A 17,581-nucleotide genomic window follows, 5' to 3' on the forward strand; every position below is an offset into this window, starting at 1 on the left:
ATTGATACTCGCTGATGCTTCTCCTTTTGTCGCAGGGACGAACTCCCTGCATGAGAAAACACAGAAATCTGTAAGGGTCCATATGTTGACATCAATACAAGCTTAGGAAGTTATATATAAAAAAAATGTATTGTCTTTAAACATAAAATACAACTTCTGACAATATTGTGGTGGGGGAAAGAAAATGGAGCAACATTTATCTTTTATTAGTAATTTTATGTACATCCCAAATTAAAATTTAATTTGTGATTTCATATTTTTATACATCAATTATTCAACGATCTTGAAAAATTGTTAGATCATAGCTCCACAATTGCTGTTCAGAATTCAGACCATTTTATTGTAGCCATTCTTGTTGGCCCATGATGCCATTAATCTCAAACTTTTATTTTATAGAAAAATATCAAAGTTTGTTTTGAACAGGATACTTCACAATTATGTTTTATTCAAGTCTTTATTAGAAATAAAAAAATAAAAATAATTTTATTCAACTTGTGTAAATGCCCACTAGCAACAACTTCTGCAATTTGACTAAAGTTTGTCAAGCCTTTTTTCTGTTATGTCTGCAAGCCTTAAAATTGTGGCCTAGCTAGATTAAAACTATACGTCAAACAGACCAATAGAGTTAGAAAACAATATAATTAGAATTATCATTTTTCGAAGGGGATTATTAGCGGACAAACATTCAGAGTAGAAATAGATAGGCAAGAATTTGAAATTCATGTCTTAAAATTGAAAGTGGAGTTGTGTAAAGTTATACATTTGTGTGCTGTCTTAAAATTCATGCCCCCTTTTAATTACAACATATCCATTCAGAATCGGTAGATTTTTACAGTTTAAGCAAATTGATAGGTTGCAATTCAATTTTTGTTCCCTAATTCTTTGGATGCTGCTTCGGTGGATCTTCTGTTTTTACAACAAATATAACCTGAACGTGATTTTGACACACACAAACATAAACTATGCGAATGCGAAATTTGCGTGCGCATTGGAAGATAAGGAAAAGGAAATGCAACGTGAGTGAGTACCGGTGTTAAGAGCTGAAATGGAATCCTAGCATTAGAGGCCTAGGAACCTCCAGAACAAGGTGAGGGAAAAGAGATTTTATTTCTGCTTATCCATTAGAATACATCATTCCTATATATATAGAATTTCTGCTAACAATTTCTAACGGATTTTGGAATGGTGTGCCTTGGAGGAAAAACAAATGCAATTGCAAGGGAGACAATCTTCAATAGAATGTGCTACTCAGCCGACAAGGAATCTAGGGACCACTACTCAGCTGTCAGCTCACCCACTATTTGCTAACGAAATCCTTGAGGTAATATGGCTTGTTGATTTCCCTTTTTGGCCTTCTGTCCTCTTCCTTGTTTGATTCTGCATTTCTACTTGGTTCTGCATCTTCTAGTTCTTGACCTTGCTGCTCCCTGCTTCTGATCATAACAACCGGAGAAGCAGAGAGCGGAAAGAGGAGAAAGAGAAGGTGTGAAAATGCGCGTAGAGAAGAGGAAAAAGATGAGATGCTGCAATTTAGACTCACTGTGATCATGCTCATGTTTATGGCACCGACTAGAGCTTAGTTTCGTTCCCTTTCTCTTTATGCTTACTTGCAAAATGAGTCTTTCTATTTTTTCTCATTTCATTAAATAGGTCTTTTTATTTTTTAATTCACTATTGGAGTTTTTTTATTTTTCCAAATTTACTATCGGAGTCTCCAATAAAAAAATTAAACATTGACTATTAGCTTAAAACGTTGACTGCCATGTGTCCACATATAATCAGTCGTTTAAGAGGTATTTTCAATTTACTCTCGACAGTAATTAGGTAAGGTAACTAAAAATTATCTTAACAACAACAACTTCTCGTCGCCGTTCAAACCACGCATAGCGGTGGTGGTGTGCATCTTGACAACCATAATCTCCCTTACATTGCTCCTCCTCCTCTACATCAAATATTACAACGGCGGCATTACAGACAACAAAGGTGGAAGCTCGGCTTCATGAAAGGTGGCGTTGTTCGCCAGAAGGAAAAACTTCGACATTGACTGGTCCGTGGTGGAATTGTTATCGGCCTTCATACACGGAGCGCTGTGGGGACAATAAGAAGGACTTGTTGTGCCATCAACGTCTTAAGCTAATAATCAAAGTTTAATTTTTTCCTCTATGGACTCAGGTAATGAATTTGAAAAAACAGGAAGACTATGATAGTGAATTAAAATATAAGAAGACTGATTTAGTGAAATGAAAAAAATAGAAGAATTCTTTTTGCAATTAAGCCTTGTCGTTATGAATATAATTGTGTTTAATTTAATACAACAACTATCATAATTATTTCATCAAAATACAACAATTTACTTGGCTGCAGTGAACACAATCAAAATTAAACTGTTTTGAAATATCATTCTGAAATTTAAAGATGTTTTTGGATAATTTAATTGTATTAATTTAACATTTTATAACATCATTAATATGTTTTTGTTAGGTAAACAATTATTCATAAATTTTATCGCAAAAGTTATTAAAAACAAGTTAGAAGAATTTATGAAAATGCCATGAATAATTTTGTTGATATAGTCTTAACTAATATTACAATAATAATACATATGTATTATTATTATATAAAGAAATTATTATGTGTTAAAATGAATTATATTTTATTAGTTGAAAGAACAGTATAATATCACCTTTTAACATATTTTATTATTTATTAAAAATTATAGTCATAAAATAGATTCTTCAATCTTTTTTGAAATTTTATATACTAATTTTTAATTAATAATAAATGAGTTTAATTTTTATGTATAGTGTAAAATAATTTAAATTATTTTAAAAATTAACAAATGAGTTATGATTGAGTAATGGTATAAATAAACATTGTAACAAAGTGTGGAAGAAAGAGTCCATCTATTTGTGTATCTGCAAAAAGGAAACCTACCCTTCAGTATTTTGTTGTAGCTTAGGCTTGGTTCGGACTTGGGAGAGCTCCAATTTGATCACTCCAAAACAAAAAAGATATCAATCCAATCCAATCCATCTAAATGGCTCTCAGAATTCACGTTATTTCCCCTTTCTTCTCAATCTCCACCACCTCCCCCGTCGCTCTCTCCAGCCGCCGAATCTCCTGCACCGCCGCCGGCGATGGAGGCATCAGCGACGCGGCCCTCGCATCGGAGTTGGCGGCGAGGGCCGCCAGAATGAACGCGCATGCGGCGAAGGCGGAGGAGGCCATGCGCAAGAGCAGAAAGCTCCTCTTCGGAGAGCTCTGCGAGTACATGGGCCTGGACGAAGACCAGGCCCAACACAAATGGAGCAACATGGATGATGACCAGAAATGTGTTCTCGTGAAAGGGTTTCTTAAAGAGTGGGGTTCTCATTTTCATCCCTTGTCCGCCAGGTCCACAAAAGAGATGTTGGAGGAATATCTGCGACAAGGAAACTCACCTCCCAAGCCAACTAATTCTTCTTTCTTCTTCGAGGGACTCAACAGAATTATTGGTTTTCCCTAGAATATATATTACTCCAATTAGTTGCTGCTGCTTTATTTTTTGAAACTTCAATTTGCTTCTTTGTAATTTTGAGACATTCACAATGAATTAGTGTTCATTATCGCTACTCTTTAAGTTTGTCCTGGAGAAGTAATTTCTTTTTAAATTTGAGAGATCTTTTAAAAATAATATTTCCTCATAATAGGCTAAAACGAAACAAATTAACCCGCAAAATGGTAAGGACATAACGATTGATCTAAATTCATTTACTGTCAGCTGTGGCTGATGCAGCCTTAAAAAACCATTGCTACTGTATCTGACCGTTCTCTGTGTAACAAAATCCATTGTAATTAACTCACGTTTTGAATGATTCCATGCTAAGAATCATGACTGACCTTAATATAATCCCAGCAGTGGCTGCTGTCGAGCTAATTGCTTAATTTCAAATTAGCAGAGTAAAATCCAATTATCTAAAGACTAATAAGCAAAATATCAAGCGCAATCATACATAGCTGTATGCCATCATACCATAGAAGTTTGGATTTGTAGCAGTGAGATCATGGAAGCACCTGTATAATTCTTCAGACGGAGAAAAAGCAAGAACGGTAGAATGGACAGGATCTTTCAATTTTTATTTACTCGTTGGTCTTATCAGAATGTAAAGATTTTTAAAATATTTATATACAACCAGAAAGCTGTAAATGCTGTATTGCACAAATGAAATGTATGGAAGAGAGAAATACACAAACATCATTCAGAAATACAGCTGTTTGCAGTTTGCAACAGTAGCTTCGGCTGGACAATATGGACACTTGAATGTTCGGGTGCTGTTTTTTGATAGCTTCATAATTGATTGCTTGCAAAGGACATGCAAGCATGGTAGCAGCATTGGAGGATTTTCTTCACTTCCTTGATCCCTACTCACAGGGCAAACAAAAATCGAATGGAACTGAAATTCCTTACCCAATTCAACTGGCACAGGCAACTGCTTCATTTCCTGCCACTCCTGCTTCTTTGCTGCCATTACATTTGCCAGCTTTAACAGTATAGGCAACCCCTCAACTCCTGCTGCAACTGCTACACTCAGTGGGTTCTCATAGGACTGACCCAAGAGAGTGCAGAACTGTCGTGCGAGCTCTTCGGTTGTCATCTCCCAATGAATTGGGGACAACAGCTCAGAATAAGGAGAGCTCTCCAGCCTTCCTGCATACAAGAGGCAACCCATAAGCTTTGGGAACTCACCCTTGTTGAGGGAAGCAAAAGGAGCAAGGTAAGTTCGGGCATATTTTAAGGCATCAGCTCGGGTTCCATTTTGCAGGACCTCTACAAACTGCAGCGTGTGAATCTTAAGCTCAAGATTGGAACCAATCTGGACAAGTTTCTCTCGATTAGCAGACACCCATGTGAGAGCAGGCTGAAGGTTTCTCTCTCTCATAGCTCCAATAATCTGATGCATTTCCAAAAATTGAGATCTAAGTGCAGCTGCATCAGGCTCTCCAGCCTCATTTATGATGCTATCTCCAAGATCAAACAAACCTTGACGGTAAAAGTGGTTTGCAATTATCTGATCGACAATATGAGTATCAAAGTCCACATTTCTGTATGCCTTTGATATATCAGGGTTTAACAATTTTTCAAGGAGTTTTTGATACTTGGTAAGACTTATGTTCAATTCCTTATTAGATCCTTCCAACTGTTGAAGTGATCCGATAGCATTAAGCTTAAACTTAAGTTCTGTGAGAGCAGATTTCTGGTCAACAGGAGATGAGGGGTCATGTGGTGACTGTATTGTTGCCAATGCCTGCTCAATTTCACGCCCCACCTGGTCAACAACTTCTTGAGACTTGGAAGAGGATATTTTTTGCTTCTTGGTTACACGATCAAATGCATCTTTGATGCTACTCAGCTCCATCTTTATACTCAGATCACAAACTCCTACAGAAAATGTTATAAAAAGTTAGTCCAGTTCAGAAAGACACAACAAACTTTTTTTTTCTAGTGTAAAATCTAAGAGTGCAGCATTACACAAGAGGCACTGCACCAGCACAGAGCTATACACTATAGCAACCATTATAGTACCCAATTAACAATTGTTAGTAGTTACAACTTACAAGGCTTTATTAAGAACTACAGCCACAATCAATCCAAGAAGTTGAAACTATTTGCTTATTAGCTGGTTTCTCCACCAGAACTTTACCTTAGCTCAATTGATATTCGAGGGGAACAATAATTTCAAGCTGGTTATAAAACATAAATACAAAGAAAATACACGGAAGGAACCTACAAAAGATGCTGAAGGCCATATTTATTATTCAAAAATCACACAAAGCTCAATGCCATTGCATAGAGTTTGCACTCAGCCAAGTCTCGAAATAAGAATATCAGGGAATCTCAAATTGGATATATCTTTCTCTTCAGTTGTGTAAAAAGGCCTACTTAAACTATGGATCTAAGCTGAAATCTAAGATGATTGTCCATCTTTATTTATAATCCTGAATGAGGAAGCTCTAAGCTAAATGTTGTACAATCATTATCAGAAACACATATGGATGACATCAACCATTTTTTAATAGCTGTTTATTTTGCTATATCTTCCTCAAACAACTTAGAAAATAGAGATTTCATTCATACTGAATAATAAATCCATGGGTGAGCTATATACATGAGAAACCACAGTAGAATAGGAAATGAATTAGAAGTTAAATCCCACTATTTGTGGGATGCCCCAACTGACTAAGGAATACAATTAATTAATTAAAGGAGACTAATGATAGAACCAACTGGTAAAAGGGTGAGAAAAGTGAAGAATACTCAAGAAACTGAAGAACTTTTATCATCTCAGCCCAGTTACAATTACTGAACAATTGAATACACTTCCTGGGGTTAATTCAAGAGTTACCTCAGCACCTCTCCACACTACCTATTAACACAATGAATGACTACCCTCTTCACCCCTCTTCCTATTTATACACATCATCACCCACTTTACTCACAAACTAACAAGGAGTTACCTAACACATTCTCAAAAAATAGTCTGTGGATCTTTCAAGCATGGGTTCAGACACAGGGTTCATGTTTAGATAGACAGTCATACTTAAGTGAATTTACCAACATGGTGTGGCATGGTTGGTAGATAACCTTGTCTCTAAAGCATGTGGTCATGGGTTTGATCCCTGGCTCATGCGTATAGAAAAAAATTTATAGGGAAAGATCAACTCCTTGGCTTTCGGCCGAGGGATACCTCGGTTCACACCAAAAAATATTCAAGTGAATTTTCAGGGGTATGATTGGACATAAACGTGTAGGAGGCTTTTTAGACAACTTGACAAGTCCAAATCCAGTATAAGTTCTCCTTATCTTCCTATGAATTCCTCTCCCCCCCCCCCCCTCCAGGAGATAAGCTTAAGAAGTTGAAGACGAGTTTAGTGAAAATATGCTTCTTTTCATTGGATGTGTTAAATTCAATTTTGAGTTCCAAATTGGGATTTGGAAGTATGAGATTCTGGTGTGAGGTTTACAACGACTTGGGCTCTCTAACTACAACAAGTAACTTTTGTGGAATATGGTTCTCCCATGGTTCTTATCAACTGTATCAGTTTTTTACCATGTTTCTCTGCTACAAACATATGGAGCTAATGTGTGATAATCAGTCAACCTTGTCTCTTTTCTAATCTAATCATTCATGAAATGACAAAACATATAGAGGTTGATTGCCATTTCCTGAACAAGAATATCCTTTCGAGCATCATCAAGACTGCCTCCATCTGCTCCAAAGATCAGTTTGCTAACATTTTCATTAAATCTTTATGAGGACCTAGGATAACATATATATGTGCAAGCTGGATGCATAATATATATGTGCTCCAGCATCAGGTGGGGTATAGATATGGAGAAGATATTATTGAAATACTTGGTATAATTAAGGAATATTAACCATTTATGCAATTGGGAAAGGTTAAACTATCACCTCTGTTATTTAACATTGCTGCTGAAGGACTTAATGGCCTAATGACCAATGCTATAGAGAGAAGGTTATATAGGGGATTCTTATCAGGCACAAACAAAGTGGAAATCAGCCTTCTCCAGTATACAGATGACACAATATTCTTTGGGAAGGCAACTATGGAGAATGTTAGAGCAATCAAAGCCATTTTGAGGGCTTTTGAGCTTGCATCGGGCTTAAAAATTAATTTTGCTAAAAGTAGTTGTGGGGCTTTTGGAGTGTCGGATCAGTGGATAAGTGATGCAGCCAATTACCTCCACTGTAGCTTGATGTCCTTTCCTTTCACATATCTTGACATTCCTATTGGTGCCAATCCGAGAAGATGTCAGACATAGGACCCTATCATTACTAAATGCAAGAGAAAATTAGCGAGATGGAAACAAAGACACTTGTCTTTTGGGGGGAGAGTGACTCTCATAAATTCAGTGTTAACATCCATTCCTATTTATTTTTTTCTCTTTTTTCAGGATTCCTAAAAAGGTGGTGGACAAGCTAGTGAGACTACAAAGAAATTTCCTATGGAGTGGTGCATCTGAGCAAAACAAAATTTCTTGGATCGGATGGGAAACGGTGTGCTTGCCAAAAGAAAATGGAGGTTTGGGGTTAAAGACATCTGCTCTTTAAATATATCATTGCTGGACAAATGGAAATGGAAGTTATTTCATAATCAAGGGGAATTGTGGGCCAGGGTACTTGAATCAAAGTATGGTGGTTAGAGGAGGCTAAATGAAGCACCGAGAGCCATTAATGAATCTATATGGTGGAGGGATCTGAAGATTCTATCTCAACATCCACAGCAGGGGCAGTTGTTGAATGGTTCGATATTATGGAAGGTTGGGTGTGGGGATAAATTTAAATTTTGGGAGAACAATTGGAAAAGGGGAGATAATCAATTATTAGAGAAGTATCCTAGGTTATACACCATATCGGCTCAACAAAATCAATTAATTCAGCATATGGGAGTTTACAAAGACACAGGATGGGAATGGGATCTCAAGTGGCGGAGACCATTGTTCGACAGTGAGATAGATCTGGCGGTTTCATTTATAGAAGAAGTGGAGGGGTTCAGAATTCAGTCTCACATTGGTGACTAGGGGGTGTGGGAGGCAGACCCAAGTGGACAGTATTCGGTTAAGAGTGCATACAGTGTGCTTAGACAGCACGTATCAGGGGAGGCCCATGATGAAGAGTTCAAGGAATTATGGAAGCTTAAAGTTCTGTCTAAAGTGGCTGTGTTTGCATGGAGGTTACTCAAGGATAGGCTACCAACTAGAGACAACTTGAGGAGGAAACAAATTGAGTTGCAGGATTATTTGTGTCCCTTTTGCAGAATAATGGAGGAGAGCATAGACCACTTGTTCTTTCACTGCAGCAAAGTACTTCCGATTTGGAGGGAATCGCTGTCCTGGGTGAATTTGGTGGGTGTCTTCCCACATCACCTAAGACAACATTTTATCCAGCACATGTACCAAACCTATGAAGGAATGACGGCGACTAGATGGAAATGGTGGTGGTTAGCATTGACATGGACTATTTGGAAGCACAAAAATAATATAGTTTTCTCCAATAACACTTTCAATGCAAATAAAATGATGGATGAGGCAGTGTTTTTGCTATGGACTTGGCTGAAATATTTAGAGAAGGATTTCACCACTCATTATAATCAGTGGTCTTCAAATCTTAGATACGGATTTCGCCGTAGTTGACGATAGGAATGTAGGTCAAATATTTGTACTAGTCTCTTTATGCGGTTTACATTCTGGTTTGGATCAACCAATTGGCTGATTTGAACTACAGCAGAATTGTAATCTGAAACTTGTACCTATTAGTACCTCTGGTACTCATTTAATTCATATATATTATTTTGGATGATAAAAAAAAAGACTTGGTCCTTATAATTGTTCCCATTTTTAAGTTTTAGTCCCTACACAATTTTTTGTAGAGGTTTATCATTGTCAATTTTTTTTTAGTTTACTCTGTTGTTAGTAATAGGGATCAAAACTTAACTTTTATGCATGTATAGGGACTAAAAATTATAGCTTACTTGTGTAAGGACTAAAACTTTAAATAAGGACAATTATAAGGACCAAAGGAATAGTTTAACTGTAGGAAAATTTTACTATCTTTCTACTTAGATAGATTGATTCTAATCTCTAAATTTATAAGATTGATTCTCTCAATTTGTATAAATATGGTATTGTTATCATGGAATAAACACATTATTCTTTAGCCTCAACTTACAAAATAAAACTTTTGCCCATCTTTTTCCTAACATGTCCATATGTATCCCTCATATCATTTCCATAACATAATGATATTTGTGAACCACCCTTCATAAATATCTACAACTCACTTGACTCGAGTTGAACAAGGAAAAACTTACAGGAAACCATTGTCACTAGTGGACAACACCAGCTAGCAAGGAAAAAGGGACAAGGGGTAGTGCACTGAAAAACAAATAGATTAGATATTTATATCTAAAATAGCATCAGCAGTAGATATAGGTGTGACCGAAATAGTCTCAAGAGAACACTCTAAATGTTTGGACTTTGGACATATATATAAACATCAAATTCAGCCAAAGGATAAGACTATTATTGGCTTATGTAAAAAATGAAGGTTTGTGGTGTTAATTGTAGAGCCAGATGTCTGCAAAAGATAATGGATTATTGTAATGGGTAAGTTTCAGGACCAACTACTAAACTAAAAGATCATCAATAAAATATATGAATAAGAGCCTTTTTCCTTGACGATATTTTATCTCTTTTCTTATTTATGGCAATTACCTCATGTCCCTAATTTGCAAATTAATGGGTGGTTTCTCTGACATGTTATATGAATTTTCAGTTATACAAAAGTTACAACCAGAAAACCCAACTTATACCATGATATGTATTCCTACATCATAAATGATAAATGTAAAAAAAGAATAATTGAATTCTTATCCAAGTTAACCAAAGAAATCTGAAACCTCAAACAAATAATCTGAAATCTTCAATTAACTAACAATGGCAATAGTCCTTCCTTTTGGATTAACTATTAAGTGGTGGCAAATATATATAGGTGTCTATTTGGTGTTTTGGAGTTGAACATGGAATTGAAGCTTGAAATTGGAATTTTGCCTATTAACTCTAATTCTAATTTTTAAGTTTGGTGGTCCTTTTGGAATTCAAATCATAAATTCCAAGACCAGTCCAGGGAATTACAAAATATCTAGCACTAGTCATTTCCAATTCCTAAACAACACCCTAAAATTCTTGATTCTTCATCCCCACACTGTGCAACTGCTCTCTCTCTTTCTATTGCCACCACCACTGCAGCTACCACTAGCTACACTACCACCACCACCATTACAACCACCACTACCATCCATCCTTACTACCACTCCCCTGTCAGCACTCCCACTGCTGCCAACCACTACCACCACCATTATCATAATTATTTTCAAACTTTAGATCTTATAATTTTTAATTCTAATTCTATGTCTAATTGTTTGCAAAACCCATACACGAGATCTATAAAATTGGAGTTAAAATTATAATTCTAAACTATAATTCCAATTCCATCATCCTAACATACTAATAGTAATAGTACTTAACACCTATTGGTTTAATGTCAAACATCCCCGGAAAACAAAACAACTAAGTTATTTTTCTGCAGGATGTTCCCTACAATTACTTCACAAATTACTAGACAAGCTAAATACAATCAAAATATATCTTTTAGGTAGAACTAATCTTTCCAATGAAACATTATATGTACATTACAATGTTCACAATGACTGACTGAAACTGAAATTTGCAAAGCCCTCAAACCTAAAATCTACTAAGCTAGCTAAATAGTGAATATACAGAGCATAATGAGTCGTTCCTACAAGACAGAATCAAACTGGTGAATGTAGATTGCAATGTTCAAAATAACTGAATTTTCAAAGCATCTGCTACAAAACACAATGTTCAAATCTACAATTTACTATGCCAGCTTAATACAGAACATGAAGAATCAACTTTACGACGGATAGTATCAAAATTCGAAATGGTAAATGCAGGTTACAATGCTCAAAGTAACTGAACGTCAAAAAAACAACACAGTTAAAAGAAATAAGTGTATAAAACACTCCGCTGTCAAATAGAAAGCATAACACAACTCTTCAACGGCAGCAATCAAAATCAACAGAATGAAATCAAGAGGTGTAAGCAGCAAAATAGTACATAACTCACTTTCTTTCTTTTCCATCACAATCCACAAATATTCTTTTAAAAAAAAATTACAGGAAAAAACGTCTCTATTCAAAATTCCACAAGTTAGGAACTGCGAATTCAAAATTGCTAACATCACAGGGAAGGCGGAAGCGAAAAAAACACAAATCAAAAGTCGCATAAACAAAAAAAGAATTAAAATATATATCTCAATTATTTGTCATCGGTTAAGTCGAAGTAACTACTAATCGATGAAATGAAGTAACGGAAGAAAAGAAAATGGAGAAGTTAAAATGACAGAGAGAGCGTGTGGCGTGTTCTGGAAGACAAAATGAAGAGATGTACATGGATTTGTGTTACCTGAGAACCAGTGAGAGAAAGAAAGCGAAAGCGTGTGCGATGTGAGGGAGACGAGACGAAGAAAGGAACTAGGCGTGCGACTAAATCGGGGAGGCCACCAGGCACACGTGCGAAAACTAAAATCCGCTTCTGGACCAAATTTGCCCCTTCTCTTTTATGAATTTACTTTTAGGGGGGTTTTGAAATTGGATTGGATTTGGATCCAGACATACATAATTGTCAATTTGTCGTATATGTTCAGAGTTCAGGGTCTTGACTGGTGAGAGGATTTTATTTTTACTGTGACACTAACGTAACTGAAGCAAAACACTGTAGAGTACTAAGATGGCACGTGGCTGAATTGTGCTGATTAAAAACAAACACGTACTACAACTGCCCCCTCTCTTTAATTAGACTCACACTCAACAAAAAATTGTCCTTTTTCATATCATAATTCATATATGCTTGTTTTGGCTTTTTAAAAAAATACTATATTATTATTACATCGTTTAATATAATAAATAATTAAGTTTTTAATGAAAATATTTGATGTTGAAAAGTATTTATAACCAATTAAATAAATTTGATATTTTTTTTAAAAGCCAATCCCCTTGGGCAGTTAAGGCCATCTCTAATGGTAATATTATTAGAGTTGCTTAAATCCAAGAAATTCACCACATCTTATATAAGAAATGATTGCTTAGGAAATAAAAATTAATTTATTTACACCTACAAGCATCATCCAGTGCAAAGAAGAGAAAAATGTTGTGCACATGCGGAACCTCTTCAAAGAAACGCTCCATTGGAGAAAAGCACAAGCTTCGTTTCTTGATTATTTACATGGTTACAAGATCCATAAAAAATCAATAAGAAACACAGGTAAAGTCCCATCGGAGGAGATGCCCTTAGCGTTTGCTATAAGAAAAAAAATTTCTTACCTGAAAATTATGATTTCTAAAAATGATTAAATATTTGGTTAATTATAAATATTATCATATAAGTTTTTTTAATATAAAAATAAAAAATATATTTACTATAATATTTAATTATTTATCTCATTAAATAATTTTTAAAAAACAACAGAATATTTACTGTAATTGAAGTTATTTCTTTAACTTAATAAACTATAATTCTCACCTTTCACATGAAAATAGTAAGAAACTTAGAAAAAAAATCCCAAAAAACATTGTTTCTAAAAATAAAAATAAATATGAGAAATTAACATTTTTAATTTAGATTCTCGAGAAATTAATTTTTTATACCAAACATTATAGTTTAAGAAATTAAAAAATATTAAAATATATAAAATTACGTTTATTTATGTTTTTTTCATGTTTTATTCTAATTTTTATAATAAATGCTTATTTATTTTAATTGGTTGACCGGTGAGAACACTGATGATTAGATTTTTTTTTTTTTTTTTACCAAACATATAATATACCTTTGAAATATACAGCCTCTTATATAATTTTAGGAGGCACGTTTTTCTCGACTGAACTTACCTGAGTCAAAAACATCCAATTGGGAATAATAAAAAGAAAAATGTGAATAAAGAGTGATAATGTAAAAGGTGAGGGTGACCCGTGATTCGTGAACACAAACACCATCGCCATGGGCTTCAATATTCTGAGAACCACTTCCATCTCCACTCCTATCTCTTCCTCCAAATCCAAACCCATTTTCTCAACTCTTCTTCGTTCTTCTCCTTCCACCATTTTCCCCCCAAAGTCCGTTACTCCCACCACTCTTTTCGTTTCTGCCACCCCCTTCTTCACTCTCCATCCCAAGCTTGGTTTTCGTGGTGGGATTGTGGCCATGGCCGCACCTGGCTCTCTCCGCAAATCCGAGGAAGAGTGGCGCGCAATTCTCTCCCCTGAACAGTTTCGGATCCTCAGGCAAAAGGGCACCGAGTAACATTCTTACTACTCTTTGCTTTGTTATTAATTAAGCTTGAAGTCAAGCCAAATAATTAATCGGGGCTGGTGGTGGGTAATTGGTGCCGGAATTTCTCTCTAAAGAATTGAGTTAAGTCATGAAAATGGTTTTTCTTTTCACTGGAGAAGAAAATAAGAAGCTTAAATGAATCGAGCTTTTTGCATAAAGTTATAATTAACTTATGTATCTATTTTTTTTTATCAAATTGATTTTACTTTAGTTATGGAGAAACTCATTTTACCTTCTTATTTTACGAGTGTTTTATACAAGCAGGACCTTAGTCATATCAAGGGAAGGTTTTATAATTTATTCACAAATTAGTTTTACTGATATACCATGTAAAATATGTTGCCGAGTAATATTAATGACATGTCTTAAAGGCTACAAACAAACCACTCATAATTGTGGTTAAAGTTCTACATCGTGGTCATGTTGTCATGATCTATGCGGAAAATTGCAGACAGATGTGAGTCATGTGACTTGCGGTTGTGCACCATTTTTTAAAAACATGATTGTGGTCATTACTTATTAGCTTTTGTTATAACTATAGTTAGAGGCTATGTGTAAGTGTAATGTGTTGTCCTAGCTAATTGGGGTGTTTCTTGAAAGAGAGAATAATGAATTGAAAGAGATTAATACTGCATTAAACTGATTGCCTGATACAGTGATTGGTCTTTCTATACCGATAAATCTGACAAAACTCGAGTTAACAAACTTAACTAACAGTAACTGACTTTTAACTACCATTAACCACCCTTGTAATATTAATACAGCCAGGTCAAAGGCTACAATATAATCTTGTCTCAAGTGTGCTGTGCTCGTTAGTTTGTGTACTTGCAGTAGAGACAAGCTGTGTGTTGTCTACATGTTATGGTTCTGTATTGTGAATCACCCTCTCAACATGTGCTGTGGCTAATTTCCCATATGTAATTCTTGGCTCTTTGAATGCTTAGAGATATTCAGAGAAAAACTGAGGGGAGAGAATGATGTTTTGAGTTGACAGGTATGAGTAATTTTGAGTCGGGCTTGAATTTTTGGTGGTTCTGCATTTTCTTAGTGACAAAATCCATGGCGATAGGGTTAGTTTGAAGATGGTAACTAGTTTTATTCAAGATGGAAATTTGTGTTTCTATTGTAAGAAAATGGTTTGGCGTTATGCAGGTTCCCTGGAACAGGAGAGTATGACAAGTTCTATGAAGAGGGAGTTTACAACTGTGCTGGTTGTGGGACTCCACTCTACAGGTCCATAACAAAATTCAATTCTGGTTGTGGCTGGCCAGCCTTCTATGAGGGGATTCCCGGAGCCATAAATCGCAATGTAAGTTCACTTGTTCTTAGTTTTATCTTAATAGTCCTTTTAACAAGTGTCTCTTGTTTAGAACACTATACAAAAAAAAAAAAAGAGAAGTATAGGGTTTAATATAAGACTAAACTTAGATCCAGTATCGTATATATTTTTTTATACCGTTCTCCAATTAAAATTTTGAGTTTTATTTTAGTGACAGATGCTGGATTTTAATGCAATTAGACTTGGCTAAAAAACACATAACCGTGTGTATCCGTCCGAATCCGTCTCGACTTTGATGGGTAATATCCGAGTTGATCGGGTATGAGTTCGGACTCGTGTTTTCCCCAATAACCAAAAGTCGGGTATGGGTACGGTATGAGATTATTAGACCCGTCTCGACCCCGAACCCGTCCCGTCACTTAAAATCTTTAGAATTTTTGCATAATTTAATCAAAAGACAAGTTTTTTTATTACTAGTTAATTTTATTTTAGAATTTTTACATAATTTAATATTATTTTCTTAACTATTTTTATATACACACGCGCTATAATAAATTTATTGATATATAAGTAGTTAAAAATAAATGTTTAACAATCAATTTATTTTTCTAAAATCAATTTTTTAATATTTTTTTTAAAAAAGTATTTTTTTAAAAATTTGAATTGTGTATGGGACGGGGTCGAGGATACTTGATACCCAGCGGGAATGAGACAATAAACTACCCAGCGGGAATGAGACAGTAAACTTAAATTTGTCGGATATCGAGTACGGGTATGAGGATATATTGAGAAATCGCGGTAAGGAATTGGGGAGACAATACCCTTACGTGTCCATTGCCATGTCTAAATGCACTTCTTTTTTACACATTATTGAGATGAAACATCATTGGAGAATAGTACTATTAGCACTATGCATTTAATACTTTAATTTTAGGCTTAAATATTTAATAAATGGTCGATTTTTAGTTTAGGTCTCAAATAAACTTTTTTGTTGTATTCGATTTTTGATATATCAAAATTTTTATTTTGATTCCCGATCGTCAATTAAGTGATGAGATGACGCATCATCTGAACCGTTGATTGGAAGATCTATTTACAATGTGTCATATTATCACTTAAATAACAATATGGATTAAAAATAAAAATTTTGATATATCAAGATTTAATACAACGAAATTTTTTATTAAAGACTTAAAACAAAAAATTAATCATTTATTTGAGACCTACCACTTATTTAAATCTTAAATTTTATCTTGGATCCTTTACAAGTATTAGAAGGCACTGGTTGTGTTTTTGTCATTTCTTAAATTGCATCAACTAGTGTATACAAATTTGATAACAGTGTCATGTACCAACAGCCGGATCCTGATGGGATGAGGACAGAAATAACGTGTGCTGCTTGTGGGGGACATCTAGGTCACGTCTTTAAAGGAGAAGGATTTCCAACACCCACTAACGAACGCCATTGTGTCAATAGCATTTCGCTGAAATTTGCGCCAGCCAATTCTTATTCTTAATAAAATTGAGTCTGCAGTTTGGACGTGACTACTTAAGTACCCAACATCGGTAAAAAAATTATGCAATGTACTTATATTATGAATGAAGTTAAAAAAAAAATGATGGCTAAATAACAATGTTGATAATTTGTACCTTTATTCCTCTGTTCCCTTTTTCACTTGGTGCTAGATCTACTATGTTCATTTGTGCTTGTGTTCGTACTTGGGTTTATATATGTGATATGTCCAAGTAGATTAAAGGTGATAATGATATTGTGAATACTGAATACGCTCATGAAAATGGAAGTGCCATGACTACCTGCTTCTATTGTGTTCGTACAAATCTCTGGTACGTAATACAAAAGGACAATGATATTTGCACATATTTTTTTTAAACACCTAACTAACACCTATTATTTTACTTTATATGTCTCTTTAGTGACAAAAATTTCTCCTTACAATGTATAGAAACATCTCAATTAAAAGAGAGCTTCTAATTTGTTTGTTTACATTTCAATCCTCCCTACATCACAAACGACATTTTTTTATTATAGAATATTAACTAATATTTTAGTTTGTGTTATTTTATTTAGTTAAATTTTATAATAAATACAGATTTTAAAAAATATAAACTATATTATATTTAAAGTTGATAATCAATACATATTTTTTAATTTATACATTATATTTTAAATTTATAATAAATAATTTCAATTATAATATAAGATTATTTTTAGTTGTTAATAATTTGTTTTAAGAAAAAATATTGAAATATAATTTAAAAATAAATAGATTAAAAGTAATAGATGATTAAGAAGATCAAGTATATAAATAAAG

The 17,581-nt window shown here is 34.6% G+C and overlaps 3 protein-coding genes across 4 annotated transcripts; 2 read left to right on the forward strand and 1 right to left on the reverse strand.

The window, feature by feature from the left end:
* Positions 1–3,037: 3,037 nt before the first annotated feature.
* LOC102665280 (uncharacterized) lies at positions 3,038–3,505 on the forward strand. The gene has a single exon (XM_006598239.1). It carries the CDS (start codon positions 3,038–3,040, stop codon positions 3,503–3,505), a length of 468 nt encoding a protein of 155 aa, XP_006598302.1.
* Positions 3,506–4,132: 627 nt separating this feature from the next.
* On the reverse strand, positions 4,133–12,245 carry LOC100782483 (protein RMD5 homolog). Of its 2 annotated transcripts, none has more exons than XM_003545705.4 (2): positions 12,047–12,245; positions 4,133–5,419 (listed from the first exon to the last, which is right to left on the reverse strand). In XM_003545705.4, exon 2 carries the CDS (start codon positions 5,394–5,396, stop codon positions 4,239–4,241), a length of 1,158 nt encoding a protein of 385 aa, XP_003545753.1. In that variant the 5' UTR covers positions 5,397–5,419; positions 12,047–12,245; the 3' UTR covers positions 4,133–4,238. The 2 variants fall into 2 exon arrangements, with proteins under 2 accessions (XP_003545753.1, XP_014623564.1); XM_014768078.3 differs by lacking the exon at positions 12,047–12,245 and adding an exon at positions 9,871–12,009.
* Positions 12,246–13,519: 1,274 nt separating this feature from the next.
* On the forward strand, positions 13,520–16,903 carry LOC100784622 (peptide methionine sulfoxide reductase B5). The gene is made up of 3 exons (XM_003545706.4): positions 13,520–13,935; positions 15,122–15,278; positions 16,607–16,903. Exons 1-3 carry the CDS (start codon positions 13,637–13,639, stop codon positions 16,763–16,765), a joined length of 615 nt encoding a protein of 204 aa, XP_003545754.1. The 5' UTR covers positions 13,520–13,636; the 3' UTR covers positions 16,766–16,903.
* Positions 16,904–17,581: the final 678 nt, after the last annotated feature.

This window comes from Glycine max, chromosome 15, assembly GCF_000004515.6.
Source record: "Glycine max cultivar Williams 82 chromosome 15, Glycine_max_v4.0, whole genome shotgun sequence".
Lineage (NCBI taxonomy): Eukaryota > Viridiplantae > Streptophyta > Magnoliopsida > Fabales > Fabaceae > Glycine > Glycine max.

Coding starts and splice junctions, on each gene's coding strand:
- LOC100784622 (XM_003545706.4), top strand. CDS start 13,637: ATGGGCTTCAATATTCTGAGAACCACTTCCATCTCCACTCCTATCTCT. Junction 13,936..15,121: donor CTCAGGCAAAAGGGCACCGA/GTAACATTCTTA, acceptor GGCGTTATGCAG/GTTCCCTGGAACAGGAGAGT. Junction 15,279..16,606: donor CCGGAGCCATAAATCGCAAT/GTAAGTTCACTT, acceptor ATGTACCAACAG/CCGGATCCTGATGGGATGAG.
- LOC100782483 (XM_003545705.4), bottom strand. CDS start 5,396: ATGGAGCTGAGTAGCATCAAAGATGCATTTGATCGTGTAACCAAGAAG.
- LOC102665280 (XM_006598239.1), top strand. CDS start 3,038: ATGGCTCTCAGAATTCACGTTATTTCCCCTTTCTTCTCAATCTCCACC.